General features: G+C 34.9%; 1 protein-coding gene across 1 annotated transcript in view; it reads right to left on the bottom strand.

Moving 5' to 3' along the window:
• Positions 1 to 61: 61 nt before the first annotated feature.
• The window catches only part of LOC135100524 (apoptosis-inducing factor 1, mitochondrial-like), a 30662-nt gene continuing 11785 nt past the window's right edge, over positions 62 to 18938 (bottom strand). Inside the window, exons 4-14 of the mRNA XM_064003496.1 lie at positions 16501 to 16607; positions 15450 to 15580; positions 13955 to 14130; positions 13246 to 13431; positions 11535 to 11734; positions 10462 to 10602; positions 8531 to 8642; positions 6617 to 6801; positions 6144 to 6299; positions 2626 to 2733; positions 62 to 678 (exon numbers count right to left, since the gene is read on the bottom strand). Of these exons, the coding sequence (XP_063859566.1) occupies positions 2662 to 2733; positions 6144 to 6299; positions 6617 to 6801; positions 8531 to 8642; positions 10462 to 10602; positions 11535 to 11734; positions 13246 to 13431; positions 13955 to 14130; positions 15450 to 15580; positions 16501 to 16607 (1466 nt within the window). The 3' untranslated portion in view covers positions 62 to 678; positions 2626 to 2661. The remainder of the gene's footprint in view (positions 679 to 2625; positions 2734 to 6143; positions 6300 to 6616; positions 6802 to 8530; positions 8643 to 10461; positions 10603 to 11534; positions 11735 to 13245; positions 13432 to 13954; positions 14131 to 15449; positions 15581 to 16500; positions 16608 to 18938) is intronic.

Here is an 18938-nt window from a genome sequence, read left to right as displayed (position 1 = left end):
TATTCCAATAAAGAATATGAATATTTCATTTTTGTTATTTGTGGGTTCAATAAAAGCATCATTACTAAAATACTTTATGCTCAGTTTCATGAGCTCTATCACTTACATTATATACAAAATTGTACACAGTTTACAGTGTATATTTACACATGCCACATTTTCTTTCATACATCACAATATAACCCTTATATTTTAAGAATAAATTATTCTAGCAAGCTTGAAGTTTACAAGACATGGAAAAAAATAATAAACAATAATAACAAAGTAATACTTTGTAAAAAATAAATAAATATAAAAATATGTACTAATCTATCCTTACCACTGAACTAATATAGTAATCATGAATTGTGCAGTTTTGATTTTTCACAATAATTCAGCTAACACAAAACTTGCCTCCAGAAACACTATACCAAAGCCAAACTTCCTTTGTTGTTATCTCCCAAGTAAAATTTTCTACAAATATTAAACCTATCAAATATTCTTCAGTTCTTTTTTATGGAAAAGGTCTCTCACAGTTACAGTGGTTGGAAAGAATTTTTTATCTACTGCCAAGAGCATCTTTAGATATGTACACAAGCTGTGACGGTGGTCCTGCTAGAAAAGCAGAAAATTGTATTCTTCATTTTCCAGGAACATGGAAGTGATGGCCAACTCCTTCTCTTGCAGTTAAAGTATTTCCTAAAAGAGATGGAGAGGCTTATTTTAGATTGCTGGAGCCACTAGCCTGGTGCACACACAACCAACTCATCACACTGGAAATGCAAAAGACCTTTCCTTCTTTGAACACAATAGGGTAATTAAGAGGAATGGTTCTTAGTTATCATCTGGGATGCTAGTGTTCATTATTCAAAAATAAATCTGACCATGTTGGATTGGAACAAAAAATGCCTCCAAATCTAATCAGCATGATGATGCACATCACCTTGAAAATAGAATTTAAGATTCAAAATTTGATATATTCTACTTATGATAAAACTTGATATATCTAAATTTAAACCAAACAAATACTCACATTTAATCAAGGCCAAGTGCTTCATATCGTGTTATGCAAACTAACATCATGTGACATTTGATTGTTTACACCAAATAACTGCTCAACTTGCACATGCAAGAGTACACAATCTAGGTAATGTGTTAGTGAATACTTGAATTTATTATTAACCCTTTGGACATGCATTTAGTATCAGAAACATGTTATGTAATTATACACATTAGAATACTTCTGTAGTTTAAAATATAAGTTAAATTATATATATATATATATATATATATATATATATATATATATATATATATATATATATATATATATATATATATATATATATATATATATATATATATTCAGACTCGTGTGTCTCAGTATGCCTTCAGCCAAAAAAAAAAATTTGCAGTCACGCTACCAGAGGTAAAATTGTATGTTGCACATGGCATTCATTGCACAGCATTAAGTCACTGGGGTCAAGATGCCACACTCAGCCTACACTCAACTATATGACCTGCACATTCATAAACTCAACTGGCAATTTCCTCCTTCCTCTTTAAGCTATGATCAAACTTTCAGACCCCTCTAACCCCATTTTATTATCACTATCAATCAGTAACAGCCTAGCAGTACTGCACTAACATATGTATCACAACAACAAAGAACAGTGTTATATAGAACTATCCTAAAAGTGTCACCATCACCGAAAGGAACATATATAACCTTGAAAACGTCTTGAAGAGCAACTGATGAATGACAACCTACATACAGAGTAACACAAAGTTTTTACACAAATGAACTATAGCAGATAGATAGGCTGGAATGTTAACAACTCTATCTGAAAACTAAAGTACTTTCACTTGCTGACATCTACCTGAAAACTAAGGTACTTTCACTTCCTGACTTAATTCCTGCCAAGAATCCCTAAAGTTGGGAGTTTCTGGATGTAATCAGGTATACACAAATACTGTGTACTTCATATTCTATCCCTGCAAGTAGGTGGCAACAAAGGGCTTTGAAGGCAGTGAATCCACTTTGTCACATAGTGAACATATTTAATTTTAACAATTATTTCTAAAGTAACTTTCTGAGATAAAAGCTTGCTGTATGCAAGTCTGAGCTTGCACCCTTAGGGTTAATAAGTGCTGGAGGAAAATACACAGATTTGTAACAATAATGCTCTTCCAGCTGCTGAAAAAATTTGCTGATATTATGTGATACATTTACTTAGAAATTAAACTTTTGATGATGAGGCAATAAAAACAATAAGTATATGAAAAGTTTCTGTTCCAGACTCCAAGCAAGATTCTCTTTAAAACAATCCACAAATGATTAAAAATTTTATCATGGCAAATTGTTATTAAAACTATTAAGAAGTTTCATATCCAATGTTGCACCATGTGTACGTATTGCTAAAGAATTAACCCAAAAGGCTGCACTAAAAACATAACCATCACCCGCAGTGCTGCAAAAAAAAAGGCACTCTGGCAAAGCTTGCTTTACAAAACTATGTTCAATCCTACTGAAATATGATTTTCCCAAAATTTACATTATGTTATGGCACTGAGTTATAATCATCACTCGATTTTTTATTTTCTGAATTCAACAATGATGATTTTATTAACATGTACAGTACAAACCCTATGGAACTCTTGAGCAGTCACACTACTATTTCTTTATTCTGAATGCAGACTGAAAAGCTTGGCAACTTCATTCAGGTCATCATAGCTTTTGCCATCCTTTATAATCTGCAAAAGAAAAAAAAAAAATTAAACTCACAGTACCCAACAAAAATAAACCAGAGATTTCTTTATCCTGAATTCCTAAATATGAAACTCCAAAGTCTAAAAGTGTTTGAGTGTTGATATCTATAATTCATCACAGTTTTATGCAGATACAAAACAAAATTATCACAATAATTTAATGAAAATCATAGAAATGTACAGTCTATGTACAATCTATTCATGCAACACAACCAACACCAATGGGTCTCAGAATGTGCCTTATCTTCCCTACAGAGAATTACCAATAAACCTGTAAGAGTGTTTCCCCTTATTCTTTCTTGCCAATCATTCTCTTGCCAATCATTCTCAGCCTATTGTGATGAGATAGAATGATAAAAACACAGAAGTTAAGTGTCTTGAAATCTCTCTTGAAAGAGGAAAAAGAGAAGCAGGCAGTGAGTTCCAGAGTTTACCAGAGAAAGGGATGAATGACTGAGAATATTGGCTAACTCTTGCATTAGAAAGGTGAACAGAATAGGAATGAAAGAGTGAGGCCATGGGAGGAGAGGAGGCATGCAGTTAGCAATATCAGAAGAGCAGTAAGTGTGAAAATAGTGGTAGAAGATGATAGAGATGCAATATTGCAGCAATGGGAAAGAGGGTGAAGACAATGAGTTTTATCTGATGGCTATTAATGTGTTTACTACCTTGAATTTGTTTTTATCTACATACAAAGCCTATTTTTAAGAAGTTACTTCAATAGCATGACGGCAACAAGTCATAATCTATTTCTGTCATAAGAAGCAGGGAAGCTGCAAGAAGCCATCAGGCCTACACGCGGCAGTCCCTGTATGAAATATACCTACCCACGTCCACCTATCTTCCCCATCCATAAATATGTCTAATCCTCTCTTAAAGGTCCCCAATGACTCAGCACTAACAACTTGATTACTGAGTCTGTTCCATTTATTTACTACTCTATTTGAGAACCAATTCCTTCCTATCTCTTTTTAAACCTAAATTCTTCAAGCTTGAACCCATTATTTCTTGTTCTATCCTGGTTGCTGATCCTAAGAATTTTGCTTACATCCCCCTTGTTATAACCCTTATACCACTTAAAGACTTCTATCAGGTCCCCTCTTATCCTATGTTTTTCTTAAGAATGTAAATTTAATAGCTTCAATCTCGCTTCATATGGAATACTCCTCATTCCCTGTATCCTTTTAGTACTGATTCTAATAGACCTATACCCTTCCTGTAATGTGGAGACCAGAACTGCACAGCATAGTCTAGATGAGATCTGACCAGCGCCAAATATAACTTTAACATTACTTTGGGCCTTCTACTTTTAACACTCCTAAAAATTAATCCTAATGCCCTATTTTCCCTGTTTCTGGCCTCTATGCATTGCTTTCATAGATGGAGTTCAGAGATAACTATAACTCCTAAATCTTTTTCATACCCTGAACCCACCAGAGCTTTGTTGTTTATTGTGTACCTACTGTGTGGGTTTTCTCTAGCTACACTAAGTACTTTGCATTTGTTGATATTAAACTGCATTTGCCATCTGTCTGTCCATTCATTCATCCTATCCAAATCTGCCTGCAAGGCGATTGCATCCGATTCTGACCTAATTAATCTACCTATCTTCATGTCACCTGCAAATTTACTAACATCACTATTAATTCCACTATCCAAGTTACTGATATATATTAAAAACAACAATGGCCCTAATATTGATCCCTGTGGCACCCCACTAATTACATGAACCCAGTCGGATTTAGAGCCGTATTACAACTCTCTGTTGCCAGTTGCTTAGCCATGACCTTATCCACCCTAAAACCTTCCCATCTATCCTGTGCGCCCTAACATTTCTCCAGAGCCTCTGATAGGGTACCTTGTCAAACGCTTTACTAAAGTCCAGATACAGGATGTCATAACTATCATCATTATCTGCCACCTCATAAACTTTACAGTAAAAACTTAACAAGTTCATCAGGCAAGACTTCTTCATGAAGCCAAGCTGTGACTGATTTATCATGTTATGTTTGTCTAAATGCTCCCTAACATTCTTCACTATTACTGACTCCATTATTTTACCCACAACAGAAGTTAAGCTGATAGATCTATAATTAGATATTAAAGTTTTATCTCCTTTCTTAAAAATGGGTACTACATTCACTGCCTCCACATTACCAGTATCTCACCTGACTTGAATGATTTCCTAAAGACAGAAACTAACAGTTCACTAATAACCTATTCGCATTCCTTGAGTACTCTGGGATATATTTCATCTGGTCCTGGTGTCTTGAACTTTTTTTGCCTATCTATCTCCTGTTCCACTAGCTCCTTAGTTATGGTAATATGTCATCTCATTCTCTTATGCTCTAAACATCAGCTCACTGTATTCAGCATTTCCTGCACATTTTCCTGGGTGAAGACAGTTAAAGAATACTCATTCAGAATTTTACTAACCTCCTTCTCAGAACCAGCTCCCAATCTACTGCCTTTAATGGACCTATTATTTCCTTATTCTTTTTCCTATATACCTGACAAAATCCTGTATACCTGATAAAATACCTGTCCTATTACTGCCTTGCATGTTCAAACCCTCCCATGCCATCTTCTCTCATATCCTTCACTACTCTAACCTTCTGTTTCTGAAGATCTCCCTCGTGCACTCTCTGAATCTATCATACTCATGTACTCTTGGTTGTTTAATTTTTAGCTACTCCTTCCACAATGAGTCCACAATGAGATCTAACATTTGGTAGTTTTATCAGGCTGTTTCACATCTTGGAATTTTTTTTTTTTTTTTAATCCCATACACATCCAATCCAAAAGTTTGTGGCCATCTTATGATGGCATAAAAATTGAATCTTATAAGTAGTCTGGAAATAATTTAACCCTATGAGGTGCCTGTCTCAGCCAGGTTGGAATCATTATCATTTCCTGCTGCTGCTTTGATTAAAACTAATGCAAATCATGTCTAATGCAGGCTGAAAGCACAGCCAAACCTCCACATTACCAGCGATCTGACTGTACAACATACTCTTTGCACTGATTCCAAGTTATACCTATACACACTGCTCATTTCTCCCCATGTATTTCTTACTTCTTTCATTTTAAGCTTTACTTTACCTATTCTATGCATAACAATATGCAACCCTAAATACTTACAGCAGTCTACTTTTTAGCCAACTTATCACTTAAAACTGCATTCATCAGATTTAAACCTGTGTTGAATATTCTCACATTTACCTCCCATACAACATCATTTATATAAATGTATATATTCTTAATGGATAAGGATATTCTTTCTATCAATTTGATTCATGCCTCTGGCACCTGCTTCTCCCAATATGAATTGAATAAATACCTCAGAAAACTTGTTAAGGATAATGTTAGCCAGTAGCATCATCTCAAAACATTACCTTTCTAGCAATGGGCATACGATTGAAGACATTCCAGAGTACGATGCCCACCACAATATTGTCTCTGAGGTAAAATATTACTCCTTTGCCATAGTCCTCTCCTTTCAGTGGAGCATGAGGAGCACTTGAGTACATCAGGGAAGTAGTGTCAGCAGTCTGAAAGAGATTTTTATAATAATTTGCTTTCCTTCATTTGATGTAAACTTCATTATTGCCAATATTTGAAATGCATGCTGTTCTTAACACATTTGTCTTATTAAATACTGAAAAAGACTGTTCACTCATCTAAAATATAAATAAAATATAAATAAAATAAACAGACTATAATTGTATAAACACATACCTTCAAAGAATTTGAGATAATAGTATTAAGATTATATTTTCTCAATCCCTTCATGTATGAGCGTGTGGAGAAAGAGAAACAGAATTTTCATATAATATTTCAGTTACATTTTCTTATACTCTTGACATACCTGTTCAGTTTCAGACCTCAAACTTTCTCCAGTTGCCTCAACCACAGCCTTGGGTGTGTCCTTGGTCGTTGCTTTGGCAAAGACACCTACAGTTGGCAAAGAAGAGTCAACGATGCCAATGGCCTCATAACCAACATCAGGCCCCAAGTCAGACCAGAACATGGACTGATGCCAGTAAGGCTTGCCTGTTGATAATTTCTAAGATTAGGGTCTCATGTCACTTGATTCATACTAAAATATAATCAATTACCAAATTACTGAACATACCTATTTTCTTTCTTCATTTATTCCATAATTTATCTATATATTTATCCCTCTATCCACAAGACATGACATTCAGAGCTTACAAACATTTCACCTCCTCCAGCAGCTTACTATTTTATACAACATTTATCCTCTTATCCTAACATCTGCCTCTCTTGTATTTCATAAGGTGAGATGCCTAAGTCTCAAGGCATATATATATATATATATATATATATATATATATATATATATATATATATATATATATATATATATATATATATATATATATATATATATATATTAAATTGCTGAAATATTTTGACATGTATAGTTAAGTATGTTTCTTGTTAACAAATGTGTGCTCAAAGGGTTGGGAACCAGAAAGTAATTGGTAACACCTCAAATAGAGTGGTAGATGAATGGAATGGACTCAGCAATCAGGTTGTTACTGCTGAGTCATTAGAGAGCTTTAAAAGAAGATTAGACATACAGTAAAATCCCTCTTATCCGGTATCAACGGGACCGCCGACATGCCGGATACTTGAATAGAAGTGAAATTATGTCTACAATAACCACCCTACACTCACGCATCTTACCATAACAAAGATCATCTGATCTTAATCAGCAGCTGATCTGATCAGCTGCTTAAGTGTAAGCACAACACGCTTCCTCTTTTCTACAACTTTAGGCATGATGAAGGCGTCAGGCGATAAACAGTGCACACGCGGGACTGAGTCACTGAGTAAACACAGTGCAGTGGGCCACGGGTGCCGCGAAGCAGTGTGCTCTGGTGGCGAGGGGACAAAGTATGCCTCGCGCGGGAATTTTAATCGATTTTATGAGTACACATTAATTTTTTATTGATTTTAAGGCTTGGGGAAAAATGTGCTGGATACTTGAAGCTGCCGGATACTTGAATGCCGGATGAGAGGGATTTTACTGTATTTATGCATGGGGATGATAGGTGGAAATATTTATGCATGAGGAAGATAGGTGGAAATAGGTACGTATATTTTATACAGGGACTGCCAAGTAGAGGCCTGATGGCTTCTTGCAGCTTCCCTTATTTTCTTATGTTCTTACCTCACCTTGATTATCTTGCTTGTCCAAGTTGAACAATTAACTTTATGTGGACACTTGAATATCATACAGTGCTACTTGTGTATAATATGTCAAGTATTCAGCCCCGATGAAACACGTTTTTGTATAACTGAATTAAAGCTGCTAGTCAATAATGTTAAGGTGAACAGTGTCTGCTTGTCTAAAGTTGTTAGATCTAAATTTTGATATATCACACCCACCTGACACTGTCACCTGTTAATCTACATTGGAAATGAATAGATAAAATATACTTTTTTATGATCTCAATATCAAAATTTCAGCCTCCCAACTTACTGTGGTAATGTATGCAATAAAAATACTTTTTATAATAACTTTAATTTGAATCTTAAAAATTTCAGCCTCCTGTTGGTGTGAAACTTTGGCCTTTAGATGCAGAGACATTTCTTATTCAATTTGCAATAAGAAAGTCAGATTTACTGCAAATAATGAGCACTGGCATCCCAAATGACAAACAAGAACCATTTCTTTGAAATTAATACATTACTTTCATATGTGGATGAAAACAAATGAGCACATTAATGAGGTAAACATAAACATACTTACCAGCACCAGTCATATTCTCTCCTGCTAGTCTGCCTGACACAATGGCGTGGTCGTGGTGCTCCACTCGTCGTCGGCCCAACTTGATGTCATAGAAGCATGCTGCATCACCAGCCTGGTGAGGAAATCATCTTCAATAAGAAAATTGCTGGCTTTATTCTGAGACACTAAGATCTTTAAGCCCAACTAGCCACTTGGCATTGATTACTGCTTACATAACTAAAGAATAAATATGTGGCATCTAAGCTTCCTCTGGTTACCATGTTTCCTAAGTGTAATACTTCAAGGCAGTTGGCTTTTGCTCTGTAGAGCCTTGTGATGGTCACCTTATTTGAAATGGTCTCTGGATAATGAATGACTGAGTAAGTGAAGAAAATGTTGTGTATACATTGAAATACAAGCTGTTTTTAAGTTCCAGGATACATTAAATTAGACAACAGTCAGACACCATTTTTCTTCCTCTCTGATCAGCTGAGTACAATGAAAAAATGGCATGTTTACCTGTGATTTCCAAGCATCTCTATTTCAATAGTTGAAGAGCTAGCAAGTTAACATGTATTAGTTGCAGCTATGTACAACAGGAAACAAAACAAAAACAAAAAAAAAAAAAATACTGGGAACAAGAAATTTTGCTGTCAACTTGGGTTCTTTATCATCAATAATGATAATGTACTTCACCTCCAGACAGGGTTAGTTTGATTTATATAAAATTATTTAAATCAACTGATTTAAATAATTTAAATCACAGTAAAAAGTCATGATTTAAATCAAAATTAAATATATTGTATTAAAAATTATTTAAGTGTTATATTGAGTAAAATAAATCATAATTTAAATAAAAATTAAATGTAACATATTATAAATTACTTAAGTGTTATATTGAGAGTAAAAAAAACATGATTTAAATAAAAATTTAATACAGTGTATTAAAAAAAATTATTTAAGTTATATTAAGACCAAAATATCTAATGATTTAAACTATATATATATATATATATATATATATATATATATATATATATATATATATATATATATATATATATATATATATATAGGAACATGGGAAAAAGTATATATATATATATATATATATATATATATATATATATATATATATATATATATATATATATATATATATATATATATATAGGAACATGGGAAAAAGTTGCACAGGAAGTCTCAAGTCTGTCCTGTACTGAGTGTACTGATACTGTACTGGTCCTGCATTAAGTCAGGCACCAGTGAACCACTGCTATCTCTAACAAGAAAAATATTCAAATGCATAAAAAAAAAAGATCTTTTTTTATGATAACAACAACAAATGTAATTATGAAGTTCAATGAGCTTAATTCTTTTTTTTAATGCAAAGTAAGTTAGTTACTTTAATATAATTGATCTGATTAAACTATTAGTCCTACTTTTGATTTTTATGTGAAAAGCTCATGTTGGGTAATGTATATTAATATTAAACTATGATTTCATTTAACATTGGCCAAGTTTAATACAAGAAAACGCCCTCATAAGACTGAAACAAATAATCAGTGCAAACAAACAAGGATTAAAAGCAAAAACATTAAAATCAAGGAGTGCTCTCATGCAAAATATTACACAGTGGTCTATAGCTTTTCATTCAAAATAAATGCACCAATTATTATAGCTTAAATGAGACTACAAGAGACACTGAGAATGACAGACTAGTTACAGCTAGTGGTAAACTTCTCATATTGAAGAAAACTTTAAAATTTATCACTGGGAATGACATGCATACATACAATCTCATTAATGAGCAGCAAGAACATAGGTACAAGTCTTTAATAAGTTTGGATGTCCTTCTAGAATAAAATAAAATTCACACTGAAAATACATCATGAAAACTACAGATATTCCAAAGACTTGACAACAATAACAGAATCCTGCCTAGTACTCACCACCCACAAGTTGGATCGAGCCTCTAATTCTGCATTGACTCTGAATCCTCCGTGGTCATTATCCACCTCAAGACCAGAGGAATATGCCAACTCCACATTGGGCTCTAAACCTACAGCCACAACCACATGGTCAGTCACAATCTGGAAAAGTTAATAAACAGTTACATGTATAAAGATAGTATCAATTTCCAGAATTATATATCCTTATATCAAGTTGACAACCTGTGCATAGTAGATCAGCTAAGACAGGGCACCTAGACACACACACAGACACAACACAAAATTGTAATAATAATAATAATAATAATAATAATAACAATAATAATAATAATAATAATAATAATAATAATAATAACAATAATCATCATCATCATCATCATCATCATTACTATAATCAAATAATAAAATAAAACAAATCTTAGGTCACTTAGCCCCTGGAAGAAAAGACCACATGATTACAACACTTGCTGAATGTACATGTGCATTACCTGCCTTAAAGACACATGCATAGACTCCTGAACAAAAGTTACCTACCATGCTGTGTCCTGTTGCTATCACCCAACCTAGTGCTCACTGTCATAATCATGGAGTCTTTTGCTTTTTATTGATTTAATTGATTTCTTCCTGATGTGCAACTAACATTTTCTTTATTATTTTTCCATTACAAAACCTGACATGCACAACCCATCCCTATTTATTGTGCCTGGTTCATTACCAGTGTCAATCACTCATAATTTTTTGCATACTCGCTTAGGGACTTGTTATACACCTTGCCTGGTATGCTCAATGCCTTCAAGTACACTCTTATTCCCTTTCATTTTATCATTTTTACTATAGCCTGATACTACACTAAACCTTGTTTAGTCCTTAGGTACCTTCCCTCCCTTCCATGCTAAGTTGCACATCACATATTGCACATGTGATGAGTTGGAATTTCTATACCATACTTAAACATCATAGTGATTTTATCCAGTCTATTCCTAATGCTTTTTCCACACAAGATTTATAATCATCAAAACCTTCTCCCTTTTAATATCACTTTACTCTACATATATCTTACATCTAAGACTTACTTCACTGCCTGTGTTAAGTGACAGAGACAGCTTTCCATCTTCTGTACTCTTGACTCCTTTAACAGATGAGTCTGTGATGACACTGACACCTTCAGCCTTAACTTTTTCAGTAGTCCATTTGGAAAGGTACTCAGGTAAGACCCTGCCCATGTTGCCAGACTCAGGATACACCTGTGTCACTGAGCTCTTGGTGGATTTGGCTACAGTGTTAGTAAGCAAAACATTCTTTTAGTGTTTAAAAAAGACATCATATACAACTACAGAAGAACTTTTGTAAATAATTACTTAACTATGGATTTGCACTGATGAGTTCCTAACCTTAAGGTATTGCAGCATGTAACAAAAATATTTGCAACATTGGAGCATAAACCCACAATAGACCTAACCACCTTGCATATGATGACTCTGCCATTTGTGACACATCCTATGACTTTGCAAAAGAGGCATGGTTCCTATTTTCTATTAATGTGTATGTATTTATTTGGTTTGGATACAAGATTCACATAATAAGTGCTTTAAATGGTCCACATCCCAATTACGTCACCAACGTAACACGTGATTCTGCAGGCTGTATTACTATTGCTGTAATATTGGTCATAAGTTTAGCAAGAAAAGTATATACAGTAGGGTACACGACAACACAGTCGTTATAATGTATAACTGCAATAATGCACTCAGATTTTAATAAATATTTAGTCAGAATAACAAACCAAAACTGGCAAGACAAACTTGCCATTCATGCGAGCACTGAAATTTTGATTAAAAAAAGTAAAGGGAATAATAAAGTAAAACTCGCAAGACTATCTCACCAGCTGTGCAAGCTGCTGGCCACCTATCTGCTGCCTGTCCCTTCCTCCCTTTTTTTTCTTTCCTCTCCCTTCTTTCCTTTTGTCTCAAACCTCCCTCCCTGTCACCTCACCTCCACTTTATCTGTCAGAGATAAGGGACAAGGGAGTGATACCAAGCAAGTGGCAAGTGCTTGCGCTCTCTCTCTCTCTCTCTCTCTCTCTCTCTCTCTCTCTCTCTTTCTCGTTCATTCATTTTATATCATTTGCACTTCGTCCTTTCCCATTCTTTTTTATTCTCGTATATGTAATTCCATTTTTATTCTCATTCAGTCTCATTCTATTTAGCAATCTTTAGGAGTTTTTACTTTGAGAGAGAGAGAGAGAGAGAGAGAGAGAGAGAGAGACGCCAACAGTAGGTAAATGTGACCGATATTTGTCAAAGCAGCGCAAAACTCAAGGTGCTAATGTGTGATATTTGGGATGGTAAGAATTTAGGATTAGGCGGGAAACTCAGAAGGGTACTGTATATATTTGTTGTGTTATCTCAAGTGTAGTAGTGCTAATGTGCTCATTTTATGTATTTTTTTTATTATGTATTTTTTTATGTTATTATCTGGTTCCCTGGAACCAGTTAATTTTCTCCCATAGATTCTTCAGGCACCGTAAGGCTTATTTGCCATAACAAACACTACATTGGAATGAATTACATTCGTTGTCGTGTACCCTACTGAATATATATATATATATATATATATATATATATATATATATATATATATATATATATATATATATATATATATATATATATATATATATATATATATATAATTTTAACAAGATGACCCTACCATTGTAAATATTGAATTTTGAAATGTAAAAAATTAAAAATTAACTTCAAATCAACGAGACATCCTCCTTACATTTATGTCCGAGAGCACAGGCAATTTCTGAACCCAGAAATCCTCCACCAATGATAGTGATGTGCTTTCCCTGCTGAGCCACTTCATTCAGGCGTTGGTAGTCAGCAATGGTGCGGAACAGTGTGACATTCTTGAGAACATCATCTCCTGCTTTATCAAAGACTGGCAATGGCTTTGGTGATCCACCTGCATGAAAAAATTTAAAATTTTTCAATATTAACATTGAACAATGTTACAAAACAACCAAACAAACAGTATCTCTCTTCTCTCATGGTCCTGAAGCCATCCACCTCCCAAAACTCTTATCTCTTTAGTGTATGAAATCGTATCAGTCTGTTCTACAGCTTTCCAATGTATTAATATTAGTAAGGAGTGTCAAAATACTACATACTTCTAACTCTTGTTAAAACCCAAAGATCTGAGGCTGACAAGTCTACAAAAGGTAGGGATGAGGAGTTGGTTCACAACAGTTACAGGAAATATTAACTAACTAATTAATTTGAAGAATTAGGACAATAATTCTCTGCAGACAGAAATTCATAGAAATGGCTCTTTTAACATGTGTTTATAAAAAATATTTTGTATTATGGACTTCATCAATGACTAACTATTAGCAGTTTCTTTCCTATTCTTATACTTTACTACAATTATATTAAATTTTTCTTATTCACACTTTATTATAATTATAACCTTTTATTCTCAAACATACCTGTTGCAAGAAGACACTTGTCATAAGATATTTCAGTTCCATCATCTAGGTAAACTCGTTTCTTATGTGCATCCAACTTGACTACCTGTCGTCCTTGCAACACAGATATGCCACCATTCTCTCTGGAGGCCAACTCAGTAACTGGAGTATAGTAGTCTTCATGTTCAAAGTAGATACTGAAATTTAACAATATGAAAATAATGCATTAATTTTAGCTAAATATTTCAAAATAATTTTGTAAATACTTAATCTTTGGTTCAATCAATATGATGCCCAATATAGGTAATAGTTATTAGCTACTTTTCCACTAATACTAATGATTAACAAAAGATATGTGCACATGCATTGCCCACTTGGCTGGACCTGTCATTTATCATTCAGCTAGAACACTAGACTTCTTGTCTTCTGGCTACTTCTCTGTGGGGAGAGTGAATATCAGCAGAATACAGATCTCTCTCTCTCTCTCTCTCTCTCTCTCTCATGCACATCTCCCAACCAATCAATGAACATTAGTACTGTTGTCTCTAATATAACCACAGCAAAAATACCTGTTATCTAGGCTTATTGTGGTCATAATTATTCCAACATATTCCTCAGCTGTCCTCTTATGAAGCAGTCAGCTTCTACCCAGTTGAACCCTATCATGGCCATCCCCTTTGAAGATGTTTTTTTGGAACAGACATAGAATACTGATAGCAGTGATTGACAGAGATTAGTGTTGTGTCTTTCCCTAGAATTACCCCCATTTCTGTCAAAACTTGCAGCTTCTATTCAGTAAACTTCGAACATTTAATGTTTTCTTCTTTAACTGCTCAGTTAATTCTGAATTTTTTTTCCATGGACATAAAATTTAATGGCAAAAATCAAAGTAAAAGAAATTAAAAAGTGACCACACTGCTCTCCAATTTGTTTTTAATCATTACAGAATTCTAATTTAGCCAATATATAGTTTGTAGGTGTTTCATAGTCACTAATTTTGCCATTAGGTACCTCTATGATAACTACATTTGAATCCAGGAACTTTGAATTATATTCAACATCTAGGCTTTACTTTTATGTCAAAACTTAAATTATTTTGGTACTGCTTCATGATCTCCATACTTATTGTCCATCTTTTCCCTCTACACAATGATTAAAGCATTTTTTTTCCCTAAGAAACTCTCTATCCTTCTGTGATTGCATATCTAAAATTACCAACTTAATTATTTTCCAAGTCTTATCATATAGTATTCCTGGTGGTATTCAGTTCTTATGCTATAAAATCAATTAAGCAACTCACTAATTCCCTTCTCCAAAGCACCACGTTCAAGTAAAGTGTAAACATCATAGATGTTGAATGAATATCCAAGGAGTTGTATTCATCTAGTGAGGATGAATGAATGAAATGTAAAAATATAATGTAGTGATGGGAACAAAAAACCACTCTTGCTCAGGCCACATTCATCAGTGAATTTTAGGGTTTAGCCATTATAATATACATTAGATTCTGCCTTACCTTCTCTCTTTCCCATTCCACTGCTTAAAGCGCAAAGTCTTGGCTGTGTCAGGATCCTCTGTATACCACAGCTCTTTACTGAGAGGTGGTCTCATGTAAGGTTTCTCACCTTCACCAGACACCACCAAGATCTGGAAACATTGCAAGACAAAATATCTGTAACATATTCTTCAGAGTTTGAGGAAGGGACTAGAAGAAACTTTAAATGATTTTTGTCTCTATAACCCATTAAATAATAGAGAAAGTAATATTCTTGCATCATCATCATAACACAGTTTCCCAGACATTATAACTCAATTTCCCATGAACTGAGTGCAGCAATAATGGAAACATACAGTAAGACCATATCTCAAGAAGGGTAATAATGGTAAAACTGCAATTAAGCAGCTTAGGATGCAATAATGGAAATCTACATATATCCTATAGATTCACACTAGAACACTAAGTTATCAGATAACTGAAGCTAGTGAAATTTAGTTAACTTTCCTAATTTTCAGAGGCATGTCCTTCCACTGCTAGAAAAATTTCTGAAAGTTGTGATCCAGAGAGGCTATCAAGTGTGCTGTCACATAATGTTTGACGTCTTATTGACTAAAATTTCAGCACCATATTTAGCCTTACAAATAGGCAGAAATCCCACAGTCACGTCTAGAGAGTAGGGAGCTCAGATAACCTTATGAATTCAGTGCTGGTCAACAAATCCTAGATCTGATGGGAAGAATGAACCTGGACAGGACCTGTGGGAGTCAGGGAAATGGCAGCTGCATTTCTTGGCTAAGTGATGAACTCAGAATCACAAAATTCCCAAACTTGTAAATATGGCTCTTTGTGATACCTGGCTTTATAAGCTGAAGGTGCCACAGGAAGGGTCTTAAAGTGATAACACACTGAAGTTGTATGTGCACATATGCATGCCTTGCCTCTCCTACCCCAACATTTAAAGTACATAAACTTGGTATAAATAAGCCATTAACTTCAACAAAGATTACATCTTGTCATAGGAATATTTCAGCTAGGAAATTTCCAAACTTTTCATGCTACAAATCCTCACCTTTGCTTTAGCATCTCTACTTTTGATGGCTCTGAAAGCTGCCACTGAAGAGGTGCCAGCACCCACTATGAGGTAAGTCACATGTTCTGGTATTACCTTTGCTGCACCTGTCATAACAAAGCTTCAGTAAAACAATGGCACCCAAGTATATCATTAGTTATCACACTACAATTTTTGCAAATCCTGTCCAGAAAATATTAAACATTTGCTCTATCATTTGGAAATATTTGGTGATGCTATACATAGCCAAGAAGATAAAGCCACTCAGAGTATAATGAATGTAGGAAATAGCCTGATTATTGTCATCTCTTAATTAAATACATGCAAACAAACTAATAGAATTTTGGGTAAAATATTCTTATAAGTATAGTTTCCATCAGTGACATTATTACAAACACATGATTGCATATGTATTTCTGTCAGTTTGTGATAATATAAAACGTACATGCATCTGGATGTGTGCTAAGTATGGATAGTAACCCAAACCATAAGAAAAGGCATCCCATTCCATGTTTCCATACCTTCAATTGACACCAATAACCACCTACACTTTCTCTCTCTCTCTCTCTCCCTTTTTTTTTTTTTGTAGGAGGGACACCGGCCAAGGGGAACAAAAATCTAATTAAAAAAAAAGAAAGAAGAAAAAAAACAATGAGATGCCGATCCCCGAATAGGGTCTGAAGCAGTGGTCAAAAATTAAAGGATAAGTGTCTTGAAACCTCCCTCTTGAAGGAGTTCAAGTCATAGGAAGATGGAAATATAGAAGCAGACAGGGAGTTCCAGAGTTTACCAGAGAAAGGGATGAATGATAAAGATTACTGGTTAACTCTTGCATTAGAGAGATGGACAGAATAGGGGTGAGAGGAAGAGTCTTGTGCAGCAAGGTTGCAGAAGGAGGAAAGGCATGCAGTTAGCAAGAGCAGAAGAGCAGTTAGCATGAAAATAACAGTAGGAGATAGCAGGAGATGCAACATTGCGGCGATGAGAAAGGGGCTGAAGACAGTCAATTAGAGGAGAGGAGTTGATGAGACGAAAAGTTTTTGATTCCACCCTAAAATAGTAGTATGAGTGGAACCCCACCAGATATGTGAAGCATACTCCATACATGGACAGATAAGGCCCTTGTACAGAGTTAGCAGCTGTGGGAGTGAGAAAAACTGGTGGAGACATCTCAGAATGCCTAACTTCATAGAAGCTGTTTTAGCTAGAGAAGAGATGTGAAGTTTCCAGTTTAGATTATAAGAAAAGCACAGACTGAGGATGTTCAGTGTAAAAGAGGGGGACAGTTGAGTGTCATTGAAGAAGAGGGGATAGTTGTCTGGAAGGTTGTGTTGAGTTGACAAATGGAGAAATGGAGTTTTTGAGGCATTGAACAATACCAAGTTTGCTCTGCCCCAGTAAGAAACTTGAGAGAGATCAGAAGTCAGGCATTCTGTTGCTTCCCTGCATGAAATGTTTACTTCCTGAAGGGTTGGACATCTATGAAAAGACGTGGAAAAGTGCAGGGTGGTGTCATCAGCATAGGACTGAATAGGGCAAGAAGTTTGATTTAGAAGATCATTGATGAATAATAGGAAGAGAGTGGGTGACAGGACAGAACCCTGAGGACCACTGTTAATAGATTTAGAAGGAGAACAGTGACCGTCTACCACAGCAGCAATAAAACGGTCAGAAAGGAAACTTGAGATAAAGTTGCAGAGAAGGATAGAAGCCATAGGAAGTAGTTTGGAAATCAAAGCTTTGTGCCAGACTATATCAAAAGCTTTTGTTATGTCTAAGGCAACAGCAAAAGTTTCACCAAAATCTCTAAAAGAGGATAACCAAGACTCGGTAAGAAAGCCAGAAGATCACCAGTAGAGCAGCCTTGACAGAACCCATACTGGCGATCAGATAGAAGGTTGTGAAGTGATAGATGTATAAGAATCTTCCTGAAGAGGATAAATTAAAAAACTTTAGATAGGCAGGAAATTAAAGCAATGGGATGGTAGTTTGAGGGATTAGAATGGTCACCCTTTTTTAGGAACAGGCAAACTTCCAGCAAGAAGGAAAGGTAGATGTTGACAGACAAAGTTGAAAGAGTTTGACTAGGCAAGATGCTTTAACCTACATCCTTTCTTCCTCTTAGGTGACCCAATTACTTCACAGTTGCATCTGACCTTCACCACTCATAAATCCTTTCATATTTACAAGACATGACAGATTTTTTGCACACACACTACTGATTATTTCCTATGACTCACCACAGGATCCTCTCATTTTCTTGTATTGCCTTCTTTCCATCCCTGCACAGAATAAAACCAAGATATTTTGGCTTATTCACCTCTTCTATTGGGTTAGCTTGCTCACCTTACTAGTGAAGGATTCCTAATTTGAATCCTAAGCCTTGTGGAGACAGTTGTGGCTTGTCTCATTTCATAGTATATTGTGAATAGGTGTGG

This window comes from Scylla paramamosain, chromosome 5, assembly GCF_035594125.1.
Source record: "Scylla paramamosain isolate STU-SP2022 chromosome 5, ASM3559412v1, whole genome shotgun sequence".
NCBI classification, from domain to species: domain Eukaryota; kingdom Metazoa; phylum Arthropoda; class Malacostraca; order Decapoda; family Portunidae; genus Scylla; species Scylla paramamosain.
The sequence above is the reverse complement of the archived record's forward strand: the minus strand, read 5'-3'. Positions and strand labels throughout refer to the sequence as shown.